The sequence below is a fragment of the Hibiscus syriacus genome, unplaced genomic scaffold, assembly GCF_006381635.1.
Source record: "Hibiscus syriacus cultivar Baekdansim isolate YM2019G1 unplaced genomic scaffold, ASM638163v2 tig00000773_pilon, whole genome shotgun sequence".
Lineage (NCBI taxonomy): Eukaryota > Viridiplantae > Streptophyta > Magnoliopsida > Malvales > Malvaceae > Hibiscus > Hibiscus syriacus.
The window spans coordinates 724729-742643 of NW_024061823.1; the positions used below are offsets into that span (position 1 = coordinate 724729).

The following is a 17915-nucleotide window of genomic DNA, read 5'->3' on the forward strand; positions in this document are numbered from 1 at the left end:
AACTAGAAAAGCTGCACCTTGCTTGCAAAAACTGGGTTTCTTCCAGGTACAGAACTCTATAAATGTTTGTATGAAATTGAAAGCCTCTGTTTATAAACCCTCTATTCCAAAGGATGAACCTTAGTTGAGGAATCATGGAGTGAGCAGTTCGTTGGTGGAGAAAGTGAAGAAAGGGACTGAAGGATTGTTCAAGCTTCCCATGGAAGAGAAGAAGAGCTTTGGCAACGTCCGGGGAGCTCGAGGGATTCGGACAAGCTTTTGTTGTGTCCGAAGAACAAAAGCTTGACTGGGGAGACATGTTCTTCATCACTTGTCTCCCAACGCACCTCAGGAAACCTCACCTCTTTCAAAACCTTCCTCTCCCTTCAGGTTAATTATAATTAGTTTCTTACTTTTACTGAAATTATTCACCAAATTTCTTCTAAATTCTTTTCTTTCTTCTTTGATCATTGTTTCTTCAATTCTTAATCCCTTTATTTCTTTTTTCCCTTCACATGTCGTTAAGAATTTCTTATTAATTGTTTTTTCTTTTAATCATTGAGATCATTTGATTCGTGATTAATTAATTATATTTAAATATATTTGTTTGGTGTAGAGATGACATGGAAGCATACTCGGCAGAACTGAGAGATATAACCTTGAAAATACTTGGTCTCCTGCAAAGGCACTGGGGAGGATGGCGATGATATGAAAATTTTCGAAGGAGGTTGGCAACCATTGAGTGAACTATTATCCCCCATGCCCACAACCAGAGCTTGCCGTTGGCCAACCATTGAGATGAACTATTATCCCCCATGCCCACAACCAGAGCTTGCCGTTGGCCTTAGTCCTCACTCTGATGCTGTTGGCATCACCATTTTGCTTCAGATTAATGAAACTGGAGGCCTTCAGATCAAGAAAGATGGAGCTTGGATTCCTGTCAACCCTGCCTGGTGCTTTCGTCGTTAACATTGGCGATATCTTGGAGGTACACAGTCTTTTCACAATCTAACATCTTTCCATATCTGATATTACAATAAAGTACGGCTAGAATCATAAAATATATATATATATATATATATATATATAGAATAATAATTAAAATCGTTATATCATATTATTAAAATAAAATTAAATACCAAGTGTACTAAAACTATATAGATAAAAAATATATTGAGTCTTGATATTGTAATTTTTTACTAAAAAATTAACAGGCAATCTAAAAACTTATGATTTTGATCTTTCAAATTAACACATAAGATGTTACTCTCTCTTTGATGATGGAAAGTCGAAATAAATAATTTAAGTACAATGTGAGAATCATAATCCTGTATAACTTTATATATTAACATTAATTTGATTATTAGGTATTTATTCACATTTGAGTCATACTTATATTTTAAATATTGAAGTCCAGATAACCTCAATTGTATTAGATCATTTTTAATTAAATATTTTAAAAATATGGTATACAATATAATTTATAATTTGTTATATCATAAAAAAAATATGAAAGAGCACCTAATCTATGATAAATGAAATATTTTAAGTCGGATATGTAATCCAAAAGCTTATGATAACCGGCAACCCCTTCTGCAATAAGTTTATTCAGATGATACAAAAATTTTCCCTTTCTCTGCAATCATTAGGGGCATATACATTCGCCACCAAAACACTCAATTTCAAACTTGGCATGTAACATTCCACCGCTCCGCTAGAAACCTGTTACTCATCGCCTTTTTTACAGAGAAGAAATCGCCCTCCCACAACTAACTAGACCTCCAGCCGCTCCTTCTGACGGTACAACTAAATTTCATCAAACTTTCTCCCTTTAACCCGATTCAAGGACATGTGCTTGTTGAAGAAATTTCGATTCTTGAATTAGCACCATCTTAGCTTTACTACTCAAAAATAATTTGTTCATCGACCTTACCTTCTCAGCTTTACCCATCCCTCTCACATTCCAAGTAAGAATTGAAAATTCATATATATACAAGGGTTTAAAACACATTCGGTAATTCTACTCACCTTGGAGTTCAGCATCTGATCTTCCTCTAACTCCTCAAATCTCTTCGCTACTTTTGCGTCTGGAGCTTTGAATATGAAACCTAATGCTTCTCCGACCGTTAGCGAGATCTCAGCTTCTGAATCTTTACCTACACCGCCAACTTTTCCTTCTACCCTTCCCCACTCGCTTTATTCTTTTTGTTATTCTTCTTTTCGTTCGGGAACTCCCTCCTCAATTTCCTCTTGAGTCGCGATTGAATTCATATTGAGCTCCACACTTGTACTGCATCTTCTCTAGAACACCCAACCGAAGGCTCATATCTCACATGCTCTGCCGCCTCACCAGAAAAGGACAAACAACAATGTCTACTACTTCAATTGAGACATTTTGAAAACGAGCTCCATTGAGTGGCAAAATTTGTCTAATACAAGTTTTGGAACTACAAAATTAAATAATACAGATATGTTATGGAAAAATATGGCAAATTCCATTAAAGATGTGGGCAAAAACACTCTTGGGTTGTCAACAGGGAAGGTCAAGGAACATAAATAATCGTGGTGATGGAATGAAGAAGTCCAAACTAAGGTGAAGAGAAAACAAACTTGCTTCAAGGAGTTTCTACAATGCAATGACGACGAAGAAAGATCGAGAGCTAAACAAAGATACAAGGACGCAAATCGGGAAGCCAAGAAAACAGTGGCTAAAGCAAAAGGATAAAGCATACGAGGAAAGTACAAGAGATTAGACACCAAGGAAGGACAAAACGACATCTTCAGGCTTGCAAAATCCAGGGAAAATAGGGAAAAAGGATCTAGGTAGCATTAGGTTTATTAAGGACAACAATGGTGTCTTTAGTTAAAGATCATGATATTAAGAGGGTTTAGGGTAGTTACTTCTTTGGCTTATTTAATAATGGTTCCTCTCCCTGTAGAGATAATATCGTTGATGGGTCAGCCGACTATCATACTACGGCCAATGACTGCCCTACAAGTAGGATTGAGTTTGAGGAAGTCAAAATGGCTCTTAGAAAGATGAGGAGGGACAAAGCTGTCGGTCCAGATCAAATTCCTATCACTGTGTGGTTGACCCTAGGAGAAGAGGGAGTTAAGTGGTTGACCAACATCTTTAATATTTTAGAGACTGCCAAGCCAGAGGAGTGGAGAGAGTCTACGGTGATACCAATCTATAAGAATAAAGGAGATCCCCAACGTTGTGGCAACTACAGAGGTATTAAACTACTCAGCCATACCATGAAGCTATGGGAAAGGGTAATAGAGGCTAGGTTGAGACAGGTTACTAGGGTTTCAGAAAATCAATTTGGCTTTATGTCAGGCAGGTCTACTACGGAGGCGATTCATCTACTTCGACGACTTATGGAGAAATATAGGGAAAAAATAGTGATCTTCACATGGCGTTCATTGACCTTGAAAAGGCGTATGATAGCGTTCCCCGCGATACGATCTGGAAGACCTTGGAAACGAGACGGATCCCAACTGCTTATATCCGGGTGATTCGTGATATGTACTGTAGATCTACTACTACCGTCATGACTACAGTTGGCGACACCAAGGCATTCCCGGTGGAAATCGGACTCCACCAGGGGTCGGCTCTTAGCCCTTACATCTTCACCTTGATTATGGACGACATCTATTGTGCGACACCAGACGGTTGTTTCATGGGTATGCTTTTCGCTGACGACATTGTCCTAATTGCTGAAACAAAAACTGAGCTGAATAGTAGACATGGTGTATGCTTTTCGCTGACGACATAATTGTCCTAACTGAAAACTGAGCTGAATAGTAGACTTGCTACTGGAAGACTGCTTTGGAAGAAAAAGATCTAAGGATCAATATTGAAAAGACAAATTATGTATGTTCAAACTTCAGTGGAAACCAAAACGATAAAGATGTAGAAGTATGCATAGAATGACACATTATCCCCTCAAATGATTGTTTCAAGTACCTAGGGTCTATGATACATAAAGATGGGGGTGTAGATGAAGACGTTACACACCGTATAAAGGCAGGATGGCTAAAGTGAAGGGCTGCTACTGGAGTTTTGTGTGACAAGAAGGTGCCTCTAAAACTAAAGGGAAAATTTTATAGCAATAAGACCAGTGCTGCTGTATGGATCAGAATGTTGAGCAATCAAGAAGGATCACGTAAGGAAGATATAGGCCGCAGAAATGAGAATGCTTTGATGGACATATGGTAGGACTCTGTGGGACGTGATACCTAACTCTGCTATTAGGATGTACTTGGGGGTGGTGCATGTATCCGAAAAATTGAGGGAGGGAAGACTACGGTGGTTTGGGCATGTCCTTAGGCGACAACCGTCGGATGCGGTCATGAGGGTAGAGTCGATTACATCGACGGTGTCAGAAGGAGAGGACGACCAATACAGTGGGAAGACTGCTTGAGATCTGATTTGAAGGAATTAACCCTTACCCTTACCTCTGATGATAGGAAAGTATGGAGACTTAAGACCAGGGTAGTTGAGTAGTGCGGTTCACAGCCATAGGGTGTAACATCTCTGTCTTCTTTTTAATGTCTTTGTAGTACTTTCCATGACTTCTACTTTATACATGTTTCTGTCATTGAAATGTATGAAGGCTTAGAACTAGGGTATCGGAGTAGTGTTGCCTTAGTTTAAGAATTAACTCATTTGAATTTATTACTTCTCGTAGCTTGTTATTATTAACTTCTGTGTATCATTTCTATTTATGTTTCCTCTTTTTAAATTTAGCTGGGTCTTACATTTTCAGTCTATATGCATAGATTTCTATGTAGGGAATTATTTGCATGGAATTATTTAAAGGGATTACTCCTCATTACAGACGCACATATCAAGACTGCATATGAAGACTGTTCATCTATGTATTTATTTATTTATTTATACACGCATTTGCATCTTATCTTTATTTTTAATTTTCTGACTGCCGGAGGTCTTCCACGGAAGCTGCTCTCAACCTGGCGTTAGGGTCAGCCTACTACCCTACCTCTCCCTTACCCCATTGCATATGGGAATCAGGGTTTTGTTGTTGTTGTTGTATAATTAGTTTCTTACTTTTACTGAAATTATTCACCAAATTTCTTCTAAATTCTTTTCTTTCTTTCTTTGATCATTGTTTCTTCAATTCTTAATCCCTTTTATTTCTTTTTTTCCCTTCACATGTCGTTAAGAATTTCTTATTAATTGTTTTTTCCTTTAATCATTGAGATCGTTTGATTCGTGATTAATTAATTATATTTAAATATATTTGTTTTGGGTGTAGAGATGACATGGAAGCATACTCGGCAGAACTGAGAGATATAACCTTGAAAATACTTGGTCTCCTGGCAAAGGCACTGGGGATGGATGGCGATGATATGAAAATTTTCGATGGAGGTTGGCAACCATTGAGGATGAACTATTATCCCCCATGCCCACAACCAGAGCTTGCCGTTGGCCTTAGTCCTCACTCTGATGCTGTTGGCATCACCATTTTGCTTCAGATTAATGAAACTGAAGGCCTTCAGATCAAGAAAGATGGAGCTTGGATTCCTGTCAAACCCCTGCCTGGTGCTTTCGTCGTTAACATTGGCGATATCTTGGAGGTACACAGTCTTTTCACAATCTAACATCTTTCCATATCTGATAATCACAATAAAGTACGGCTAGAATCAAAAATATATATATATAGAATAATAATTTAAAATCTGTTATATCATATTATTAAAAATAAAATTAAATACCAAGTGTACTAAACTATAGATAAAAATATATTGAGTCTTGATATTGTAATTTTTTACTAAAAAATTAACATGGTAATCTAAAAACTTATGATTTTGATCTTCAAATTAACATAAGATGTTAACTCTCTCTTTGATGATGGAAAGTCGAAATAAATAATTTAAGTACAATTTGAGAATCATAATCCTGTTATAACTTTATATATTAACATTAATTTGATTATTTAGGTATTTATTCACATTTGAGTCATACTTATATTTTAAATATTGAAGTCCAGATAACCTCAATTTATTAGATCATTTTAATTAAATAATTTTAAAAATATGGTATACAATAAATAATTTATAATTTGTTATATCATAAAAAATAAAAAATAAATATGAAAGAGCACCTAAATCTATAGATAAATGAAATATTTTAAGTCTGGATATTGTAATCCAAAAGCTTATGATAACCGGCAACCCCACTTCTGCAATAAGTTTATTCAGATGATACAAAAATTCTTCCCTTTCTCTGCAATCATTAGGAGCATATACATTCGCCACCAAAACACTCAATTTCAAACTTGGCATGTAACTTTCCACCGCTAGAAACCTGTTACTCATCATCGCCTTTTTTACAGAGAAGAAATCGCCCTCCCACAACGTAACTAGACCTCCAGCCGCTCCTTCTGACGGTACAACTAAAATTTCATCAAACTTTCTCCCTTTAACCCGATTCAAGGACATGTGCTTTGTTGAAGAAATTTTCGATTCTTGAATTAGCACCATCTTAGCTTTACTACTCAAAAATAATTTGTTCATCGACCTTACCTTCTCAGCTTTACCCATCCCTCTCACATTCCAAGTAAGAATTGAAAAATTCATATATATGTACAAGGGTTTAAAACACATTCGGGTAATTCTACTCACCTTGGAGTTCAGCATCTGAAATCTTCCTCTAACTCCTCAAATCTCTTCGCTACTTTTGCGTCTGGAGCTTTGAATATGAAACCTAACGCTTCTCCGACCGTTAGCGAGATCTCAGCTTCTGAATCTTTACCTACACCGCCAACTTTCCTTCTACCCTTCCCCACTCTCGCTTTATTCTTTTTGTTATTCTTTCTTTTCGCTCGGGAACTGCCTTCCTCAATTTCCTCTTGAGTCGCGATTGAATTCATATTTGAGCTCCACACTTGTACTGCATCTTCTCTAGAACACCCAACCGAAGGCTCATATCTCACATGCTCTGCCGCCTCACCAGAAAGGACAAACCAACAATGTCTACTACTTCAATTGAGACATTTTGAAAACGAGCTCCATTGAGTGGCAAAATCCCACAATCACCCCCTCCACCGAGATGGACATCCCACTACCCGCCAGAACCGGTATCTCATGCAGCCCATTGCTTCTCGATGACACATAATCCACTGTGGAAGGATTTTCATTCATATGACAAGGAGCATTGGTAACACCGTTATTATCAGACTGCCCTACGAACCTGTCCTCAACAGACTTCTCAGCATTTGTTTCGAAGCCCTCACCTTCTCCAAGTCAGCCACACACTCTGGAGAACTAAACTCCTCTCCGAAATCGTCTCTGAACTGACCATTCATGGGTGTGGTTCCATCAATTAATACTGGATCGTCTTCAAATTTCTCCGTTAAAGTTTTAATCGGCATGCAACGACCATTGACGTTAATCAACATTCTCTCTGGTATGATAGATACTTTCTGGACGGACACTAAGACTTTGGCGACATCGAACCGATTACGCTCGTGGGTATCCTCATCAATCTTCAACACCTCCCCCCGTTTGCTTGCAAGCCCATGAAAGAATTTGTCATTCCAAACTTGGAGCGGAACGACGCGAATTATTACCCACACCTTAACCTTTCTCTTCCCATCATTGCCCTCCAATAGCTCCAGTTCTTCGAACCACAAGCTCACCAGTTCAGACCTTCTATTCCAACATCTAACAAGCTCTTCTCTGCTCATAAACTGAATCACCGACAGAAGACCAGCCCATGGACACACTCTAATGTCGAAACCTTCTTCTTTTAAAGCATCTTGGACGATTTCAAGATTGTACATATTTTTTATCTGCCCAACAAGACACTGCCTCCTCCAAGATTGTTCCGAGTTTGAGATATAAATATGGTCTATGCTTGATTCCCGCTCGGTTGCAGGATTCCCCGCTACGTCATCCATCATATCAACATACACCATCTCCGCCTTCTTGATGTATCTCAAATCTCCGTTCATCTCCTTTCCGGTGCGCTCCCCCACGTCCGAAGTGTTTGTACCCACAAGCACTTCTTTAAAAGTTCAGTCATCTTTCAGAGCCGAACAATTTTTCCAAATCAAACCATCTCTATTATCTACCTTCGTTATCGTTTTTCCACCCATATTATCTCTGAATACCCTTATCTTGAACCCGTCGATTCGTCTCCCATCTCCCCTTTCTACTGTGCGATTAGCCTCAGACAGCTTATTAAATCTAACGAACCCAAACGTAGTTTCCCTCTCGGCCCTCTTTGCGTTCTTGTACGCGATATATACTCTTTGCACAATGAACCCACTTGCTGGTGCTTTCAACAAAGACTGAAACCCCCTTGCTTCGTCGCTCATTAACACACCTTGCCTGCACCAGTTCACAAACCGCTGGCTTCCAAGAGTGACTCTTCCGCTTTCATTGCACTGCGACTCTTGACATTCTTTTTTAGAACCGTAACTTTATTATAGCTTTGCACATTAAGATTAATTTTTAATACTTTCATTTTAAATATTGATGTCTAATTCATAATATCTATTTATAACAACAGTTATTTGCTTACATACTTAAAATAGATTTTTTACTATTAATCAATATAAAAAAATAAGCTTCTTTCAAGATTTTCTATTTTTTCAATTAGCTATTAATTTTATCTCTTTATTAATTTATGTTACATCTAACTTAAGTCAAACTCTAACATATTATATAGGGTTAGGATCCATTTATTATATAGGGTTAGGATCCATTTATAGTCTTACACTATAAATTTTTTTTAGTTTTATACCCTTTAGTATCGTTGGATGAGAGAAAATCAAAGGCTGAAATTAACTCCTTATTTTTTCAGTGAATATATTCTCATTACCTACTATTAATCTCAGCCTTTGATTTCCCTCATCCAACGATACAAAAAGTGTTACGTTTTAATTTTGCACTATGTAATTAGATCATAATCCTATTATATACATGAGTGCACGCGAGCGCGCGTTTGTGTGTGTGCGTGTGTGCATATATGTGTATGTATGCGTACACGTGTGCGTACGTATGTGTGCGTGTGTATGTTTGTGTGAATTAAAATTACTTAAAGAAAAAAAACATTTGTCAACATTTTTTATCTTCATTCACAAAACTCAAAATTTGAGATATAATTTTTTATTAGGAAAATTCTACAGTGCTCGACTAGCAGTGATGAGCACCACTAACGACAAGCATCATTAATTTAATTTATAAAAATGTAAATTCTAAAGGACTCAACGTATAATTATAAAATAGTTAAAAACTTAAAGATAATTTATTTAAAATAAAGGGTAACTACCTAACTATTGTTCATTTTTCATTTTGACCAATATTTTTGAAATTTTATCAATCAGGTCACTCAATTATTTAAATACATTCAATTAAACAACTTGTCGTTAATATTTAACGGAGAAGCTGATCTGGCAGTTAAAATATTTGGTATAATTACACATTTGGTCATTATTACTTATATCTATATTCTATAAATTTGGTCCTAATTTTATTAAATTAAAATAAACTTAACTTTCAAATATTTAATTTCAAAAGATTTTAAAAATTATGACATATTCTATATTTAACAAAACAAAATTTTTATTAGAAATTCCATTTATGGTTCTCAGAAGCATCCCGTTAATGGTACCATAACCTCTTTTGGCTTTAAGGAAAATATAATTGATTAGTCCATGCATATAAAGTTCGATGGACAAATTTTTTATCCTACTACTATTTGTAAATGACATTCTACTATAAAAGGGTGATATAGTCTAACATGTAAAACTAAGAAATTTTTATCCAGTAAATTTCTTATAGAAAATAGTGACATATATTTCTTTCATGTTTGCACAGTCTTCCTTTAAAATTTTAAAAAATCATCTCCTACCATAAAATTTTATGTCCATCTTTAATTAAAGTTTATACTGATAAGATTCTCAGTAGACTTAGCGTGGAAAATTTTGCACTAAGAGGTTGACATATAACAAATAGGGGTGTGCAAATTCGGGTACCCGGAACTTCCGGGTCGACGATTTCTCGGCCCGTGTCCCGACCCGGATGTTACGGGTACCCGATAATCGGGTACCCGGATTTTGTGGGTACCCGGTAATCGGGTACCCGATACCCGGTTTTTAATTTTTAATTTTCAAATTATTAATTTAAAAAAATATATACACAAATTTAAATGTTCGAAACTTCGAATTACATACTCTAATATCCAAACATAAAATTTAAAAGTTCAAAATACAAAATATAATAATCCATAATATAAATAATTCATTATATTTTATATAATTATATATAAAAAAATAAAAAAAAATAAAAACTAACCAGGTACTCGGGGTAACCGGGTACCCGGAAAAACTAGATTTTGAGACCCGAGCCCGACCCGGGAAATATCGGGCCGGGTACCCGACCCGGCCGGGTAATTTTTTTAGAGAATTACCCGGTTTTTTTAGATCTGGGTCGGCGGGTCGGGTCAACCGGGTCGAGTAATTTTGTGCACCCCTAATAACAAATGGGCAATAAATTTAGTTTGCTTTAAATTTAATATCGTAAATTATTGCTTGAGTTATTAATTTTTTTAGAAGAAGAAAAGTTTTGTTATTAAGTTTTTTTGTTATAAATATAGAATATGTTGTAAATTTTAAAATTAAAATCAAAAGTTAAATTTTGGGAACACATGGTTCCATTTGATCTGAGGGTTAAGTTTATTTTAATTTGTTAAAATTAAGACCAAATTGATAGTATATATAAGTAACAGTAACCAAAAATGTAATTATACCAAATATTTTAATTGACACATCAGCTTCTCCGTTAAATATTAACAACAAGTGGCTTAATTGAATGCATTTAAATAGTTGAGTGACTTGATTGACAAAATTTCAAAAATATTGGTTAAAATGAAAAGGGGCAATAGTTAGGTGGTCACTGTATAGTTTATCCTTTATTTTAAATAATTTATCTTTAATTTTTTAACTAATTTATAATTATAAGTTGAGTCCTTTAAAATTTAAATTTCTATAAATTAAATTAATAGTATTATTCGTTAATGACATTTATCCCTACTCATCAAGTGTAGAAGAATCATCCTTTTTATTAACTCTTGATATCCAATAATCATATAGTTCCGACTACTTTATAACTAGGTCGGAAACTTAACAAAAGGAAAATATCATAGCATACATTTTCTCTATCATCAACATTTGTAACCATAAACATTAAGTTATTTTTGCTTTTAGTAATCATATTTTCTAGTCATATGGACTATTGAGCTATCATTTTTAAGTTGAGTCCAATTTTAAATAAATAAAAAATCGTACAATATCTATTTTCTCCACTCACAATAATCGAAATAATAGATATCAAATTGTTTATTCTCATTAACAGTTGGTATCATGTTATCACATTATATCAAAGCATACATGAATCATATTTATATAAAAGATAAAGTATAATAGATGTAACATCCTAATTCAGTTTGACCCGAAGATTCATGGATCACAATGTCACGCCGGACTACTGAAATAGTCACCCAAATTTTTTTCTTTAAAAATTGTTTTTAATCCATTGAAATAGTTCATCCATGAAATTTAAAACAAACCGTAGTAAAAATCTGAGTTTACAAATATTGGGAAGCTCCCAAAATATATCCAAAATAAATACAGTACCAGTACGAACCAAAGTTACGACTGAATATACAAAAAGGTTCCATAAATAGTACATGCTCTCTAAAGAAAACTCAAGACGTACTCAGATAGTCACAGCTGGTCTAGTCTGCTGCACTGGAATACCTGCTGACGATAACTCCCCACGATCTGCCCTATGAACATGCGCATGGAAACACATTCCGAAAGTTGAGCTTACGAGCTTAGCCATCTCTAATAATTGTACTATACTATATGCATTCATTTAAAGAACTGACTAACGACACATGTCTGAAAAATGCGAAGACATAATATATTAAAAACCTAATCTGCTAAACTGGGGTAGACATCATGGTGCGACAGAGGGATCCTATCATCTCGAAGCTCACACCCCTCTAGCTTACCGGGTGGGAATCCAACATTCTGTCATCGAAAACGTATACCTGCCAACCACTCTGTCGAGTCTTGGGGCATCTGGCGCCCAATCAGCTATTGAAGTGTCATTGCACTGACTTGGATCCACTGACTGTCGTGTTTCTGCTAAGAGTAATTCAGGTGTCCTAACTGTTTCCCTAGTGTCAAACAATGCTAATTTTATATAGACCTAGCTATTATTGTTTCTATTTTTATGATATAAATTATTGTTATCACTTGAAGTTTCATTTGATGTTATTCAAGTGTATTTGTGGGTACCTCGAGTCTGATCCCTTAACCCTAGCTTATTTATCAAAATCAGCTCATGGGTACCGATACTAACCCATTAGTATCAATACTAGAAACTTTGTATTGATACCCACTTGCTGGTATCAATAACCCCTGACTGAATAGGGATGTTTGATTAAGGTAGTATCAATACACTAGACTGAGTATCGATACTCTAGTGTTGGTATCGATACTAAACTAAGTATCGATACCAAAATTGGATTTGATGTTTTGAAAATACTCCCAATATCTATACCCCTTCCCTGGTATCGATGCTCTATATGAGTATTGGTACCAAAATTGCTTATTGTTATGTTAGTCTCGATACCAAGACATCCAATATCGAGAGTGGGGCATCAATATCGATACTACCCTCAAAACTTGCATGTTTTATGCATGATGGAAGAACAATATGGATATTGTTCATATAATATCCATATTACTACTACTACGGGGTACCCTGTTTTGGCACGAAAAATCCTATCTTTCTATCCCAAAACCCCTAGTGAGATCCCCAACTAATGTTTAGGTATTTTATTTGATATTATGGGCCATAAATAGGTCTAAAAACATGTTGAAACACCCACATTATGAAACTAAAGTGAAAGAGTGAAGTTGAGAGGTTAAAAGAAAGCTCAAATGATGCTGAATTCGTTTCTTACCTTCTTGTTGCTGAAAATGCTTAAAGGAAAATAAAGTTTCCACCTTTTACTAAGAATACTAAAGAATAAGATGAATGATGCATGGGAGAAGAAGACAAAGTTTGAGAGAAAAAGAGATAGGAGAATGCAGAATTTTAGATCACCAAATTAATTAGTTTTCAGCCTTTTCTTTAAAAATTGGTCTAATTACCTCCTTTGTCCCTCAAGCTTTGGGTTGTAACTTAAAAATACCATTTTTAATCCGTAATTGAGCCCAACTCAAGCCCAATTCCACTTGTTTTTAAGTCAAGGCTTCCTATAAGTCAAGGAACTCACCCAAATCCCATCTCCGGTTGGCCCAAACTCCCAACCCGGGATCCGGGACGTTACAACTCTCCCCTCCTAAATAAAAAATTCATCCTTGAAATTTACCTAGATAGAATAGGAGAGGATACTAAAGTTACATATTTTCCTCAGTTTCCCAAGTTGCTTCCTCGACGCCATGGTTCCTCCATATCATCTTAACTAAAGGAATCTTTTTGTTCATTAACTCCTTGACATCTCTCGCTAGAATTATGATTGGCTCTTCTGTATATGTCATGGTTGGCCTGACCTCTATATGTTCCAGGGGTATAACATGTGATGGATTCAAAAGATGTCTCCTAAGCATGGATAGATAGAATACATTATGAATGCACTCAAACTCTAGTGGTAAGGCTAATCTGCATGCCACTGGTCTGACTCTCTCGAGTATCGCATAAAGTCTTATGAAGCAAGGAGTAACTTTCCTTTACGCCTGAGACGGAGTACTTTTTTTCACGGGGAAACCTTAAGGTACACCTTGTCCCTAACCACGAACTTGATATCCTTACGCTTCAAATCCGTGTAAGACTTCTGTCTTCCTGAAGCTTTCTTTAGCCAGCTCTGAATTAGTTGAACTTTCTCCTCTGTCTCCCTGATCAAGTCTGGCCCCACTATCTTACCCCCACTGAGTTATTTCCAACATAGCGGAGTCATACACTTACGCCCATACAAAGCCTCATACTAAGCTATCTGGATGCTCGACTAAAAACTGTTATTGTAGGCAAATTCCACTAATGGCAAGTGGTCCTCCCAACTATCCTATAGATCGATGATAGTGCCCTGAGCATGTCCTCTAGGATTTGGATAACTCACTTTGATTGGCTATCTTTTTAAGGATGTAAAGATGTGATGAAGTGTAGTTTGGTGGCTAAGGACTCGTGAAGGGCTTTTAAAAAATAAGAAGTGAATCAAAGGTCTCTGTATGATATGATAGAGGTCGGTACATCATACAACCTCACTATCTCATGGATGTACAACTGAGCTAACCTCTCTAAGTTATAGTTCATCCTAACTAGGAAGAAATGGGATGATTTGGTTAGGCGATCTACTATGACCCAAACTACGTCACGTCTCTGTCTGGTCGTCGGTAACTCGGTCACGAAGTCCATGGTTACTCTGTCCCATTTCCATTGAGGAATCTAAATGGGCTGAAGCAAACATAAGGGAACTTGGTGTTCTGCCTTAACCTGTTAACACACTAGGCACTTAGCGACGAACTCTGACACTTTTCTTTTTATACCCAGCCAAAAGAATAACCGACTAAGCTCCTAATACATCTTGTTACTGAGTGGACTACAATGTACCTCGTGGAGAATCTTATTGCGTAATTAAGTGTCTATGGGTACGCACAATTGACCCCTAAAGTATAACCCATCTCTATCACGTAAATCGAAACCTGGGGCCTCACCCAGATGGACTTATTCAATCTGAGTCTTCAATCGGTCATCTAAACTCTGTAATCTCTTGGTTTCACCTATCAATTCTAGTTTAACTCGTAACTCGACTAACAACCCACCATCACTAGATAAACTCAGTTGTGCCAAAAGGGCTCGCAACTTAGATATCGACTTCCTAATCAAGACGTTTGTTACAACATTGGCATTTTCTAGATGACAATATGTCACACAGTTGTATTCCTTAAGCAACTTGACCCATCTATGTTGTTTGAGGTTTAACTCCTTCTGCGTGAGGAGATACTTGAGCCTCTTGTAATAAAAATGAAGATGTGACATTTCTCACTGAAAAGATAGTGTCGCCAAATCTTAAAATTGAACACCACTACTACTAACTCCAGGTCATGAGTAGGGTAATTACGCTCATAAGGCTTAAATTGACGGGACGTGTAAGCTAAAACTTTACCCTCATGCATCAGAATGTATCCAAGTCCAGTAAATGAAGCATCACTGTAAACTATGAAGTCTTTACCCGATTATGGTTGAGTGAACACTAGGGCTTGGGTCAAGATGACCTTCAAATATTCGAAGCTATCCTATCGATTCTCATTCCAAACGAAGGGAACTCTTTTCTGAAGTAGTTTGGTTAACGGGGGTCAATTACTAGTCATCACCAACTTGGTTTTATCGACTACTCTGAGCTTAAGTTGTCTGGCTTTACACCTCAAATTGGCATCTTGCTCGGTTAGCTAATCCATCCCTAAGATCAAGTCGAACTCCCTTAAGGGTAACTCCATCAAGTCTGCTGGAAAAGTATGATCATGAATTCTACTGGGCATCGTTTGAACATTTTGTCCACCAGGACGTCTAAACCTAAAGAGCTTGAGACTCGAACACCTATCTCTAGGTTCTCTGCTAGAATTTTTATTTCTTGAACTAGATCAAAGCAGATGTAAGAATAGGCGGAATAGGGGTCTATGAATGTAGTAACTAAAAAAGAAAAGACGGTAAATGTAACTGATATCACATATACCGTATGAACCTCATCTCGGGCTCGTACTGCATACTGTTTGGAGGCCACTCTAGGCTTTACATCAGCCACTGGTCTAGCTATCCCACAACTCTGCTATCTCGATACAGTACTATCATCCCTAGCTGGTACTCGGCCTCTTGTACTGATGGTGCAAATCTCTGAGTAGGAGCCGGAGTCGCTCTCTGAACTCTTGAACAATCATGGCTAAAGTGACCCAAAGAATCGTGATTATAGCAACCCTCAAAACCCTATTGACAAGTCCTTATGTTCCTCTTCCCACACTATGTATAAATAGAACGAGTGAAACCTCCGGGAAAGACGCAGGTACTAAAACATGAATCAAGCGCTAAAGGTCTCCTCCGGCTCTCGAATCTACCCCTCTATCTGAACTCTATCCAGTCATCCTCATTTGTGTCATTGAGGGTCTCAACAATCCCTGACTATCTCTAGCCCTCTTAAAATAAAGTTTGTGATGGCCTCGCTGGCTCAGAGACTCTCCTGATATGCCTTGAAGTCTCGCTGAACTACTTAGCCTACCTATCTAAAGGTCTCTCAAATGCCTTCGTTTGGTGGGTCAACTGGAGAAGACTCTAGGAGGATCAACTACAAGATACGATAATATATATTATCGCGAATGTCTTCTTTGAACCGGTAACATCGATGCTCCTCTATCGAAATTAATTTCGAAACATATTTGTTGAGCCTAAGAAACTCCCGTTCATACACCATCACTCAACGGTCACCCTGAATCAGGTACAGGAATTACTCCATCATATCATCGGTGTGAGTTTGCTTGATGTACTTCTGCCTGAACTCCGAAAAGAACTACTCACATGTCGACCTCTCTGGCTCCATAATTGCCTCAATTGTCTCCCACCAATCTATGGTGTTACCATTGAGCAGAGAGGTAACGCACTCAATATTGCCCTCTAGGGTAAGGTGAAACTGTCAGAGGGTGTGAAGCATATCTTTGAGCCATTGGTTGTAGGTTATATGATCATCATCTTCAGTACCGAAGTACTCGGTGGTCTTGTATCGGCAGAACCGCTCTATCGGGGGCACATAGGGTATAACAACTGGTTGTGTTGGGGTACTAGCAGAAGAGGTTGTGCAGCTGAAGAACTAGGGAGTGATCTAGCTATCTGTCAAAGTAAAGATGTGAGGTCTCTGAAAAAGATTGCCTCCTAAACTCCCGCATCTACTCGGGGCCCTCAGTCATAGGTATCCGATATGAATCCCTCGTTGATATTTAGTGGCGATGAGGCATGATTCTCGTCTCTGTCATCCTTTCTATAAGTTGTGTCGTCTTCCATAAGGTCTATCTAAAATTGGAAAGTAAAGGGGGTTATTATCGTCATTCCAATTGTTATAGTACTCTTGACTTCATAGAGGCATATACGTGTACAAACACTAACCCGCGTATCCTAGGAATGACTAAACATGGATGCTCTGATACCATTAAATGTAATATTCTAATCCAGTTTGACCCGAAGATCCATTGATCACAATGTCACACTGGACTACTCGAATATTGACCTAAAAATTTTTCTTTAAAAAAATACTTTTATTCCACTGAAATAGTTCATCCATGAAATTTAAAACAAACCGTAGTAATGATCTGAGTTTACAAATATTGGGGAGCTCCCAAAATATATCCAAAATAAATACAGTACCAGTACAAACCAAAGTTACGACTAAATAAACAAAAATGGTCTATAAATAGTACATGTCTTCTAAAGAAGACTCAAGACGTACTCTGATAGTGACTCATGGTCTGGTCTAATGCACTGAAATACCTGCTGACGATAACTCCCTACGATCTTCCCTTATCAACCTACGCACGAAAACATATTTTGAACGCTGAGCTTACGAGCTCAGTGCCTTACGAATAATTGTACTATATTATATGCATTCATTAAAGAGTTGACTAGCAAAACAGGTCTGAAACATGCAAAGACATTATATATTAAAAATCTAATATGCTAAATTGGGGCAGACATCATGGTGCGGCGGAGGGATCTTGTCATATCAGAGCTCACACTCCTCTAGCCTTCCAGGTGAGAATCCGAAATTTTATCGTTGAAAACTTACACCCACCAACCACTCTGTCGAGTCTTGGGGCATCTGGCGCCCAGTCGGCTGTTGAAGTACCGTGTTA

The 17915-nt window shown here is 37.2% G+C and overlaps 1 protein-coding gene and 1 long non-coding RNA gene across 2 annotated transcripts; one reads left to right on the forward strand and one right to left on the reverse strand.

Moving 5' to 3' along the window:
- On the forward strand, positions 1–5606 carry LOC120218112. The gene is made up of 3 exons (XR_005525212.1): positions 1–46; positions 125–369; positions 5262–5606. It is a non-coding gene; the product is annotated as an uncharacterized LOC120218112 (long non-coding RNA).
- A 1032-nt stretch (positions 5607–6638) lies between these two features.
- LOC120217380 lies at positions 6639–11856 on the reverse strand. Its single transcript, XM_039214502.1, has 5 exons — positions 11772–11856; positions 8066–8413; positions 7199–8011; positions 7045–7127; positions 6639–6953 (listed from the first exon to the last, which is right to left on the reverse strand). The coding sequence occupies exons 1-5, from the start codon at positions 11854–11856 to the stop codon at positions 6639–6641; spliced, it is 1644 nt and encodes a 547-aa protein (XP_039070433.1).
- Between the last annotated feature and the right edge of the window lie 6059 nt (positions 11857–17915).

Bases quoted from the DNA above. Each gene is read 5' to 3' on its own strand.
- LOC120217380 (XM_039214502.1), bottom strand. From the start codon at position 11,856: ATGGCTAAGCTCGTAAGCTCAACTTTCGGAATGTGTTTCCATGCGCAT. The intron at 8,012-8,065 runs GTTTGATTTGGA...CTTTTAAAGAAG, and splicing joins GAAGGTAGATAATAGAGATG to TGCTTGTGGGTACAAACACT. The intron at 6,954-7,044 runs GTGATTGTGGGA...CTTTCTGGTGAG, and splicing joins TGTCCATCTCGGTGGAGGGG to GCGGCAGAGCATGTGAGATA.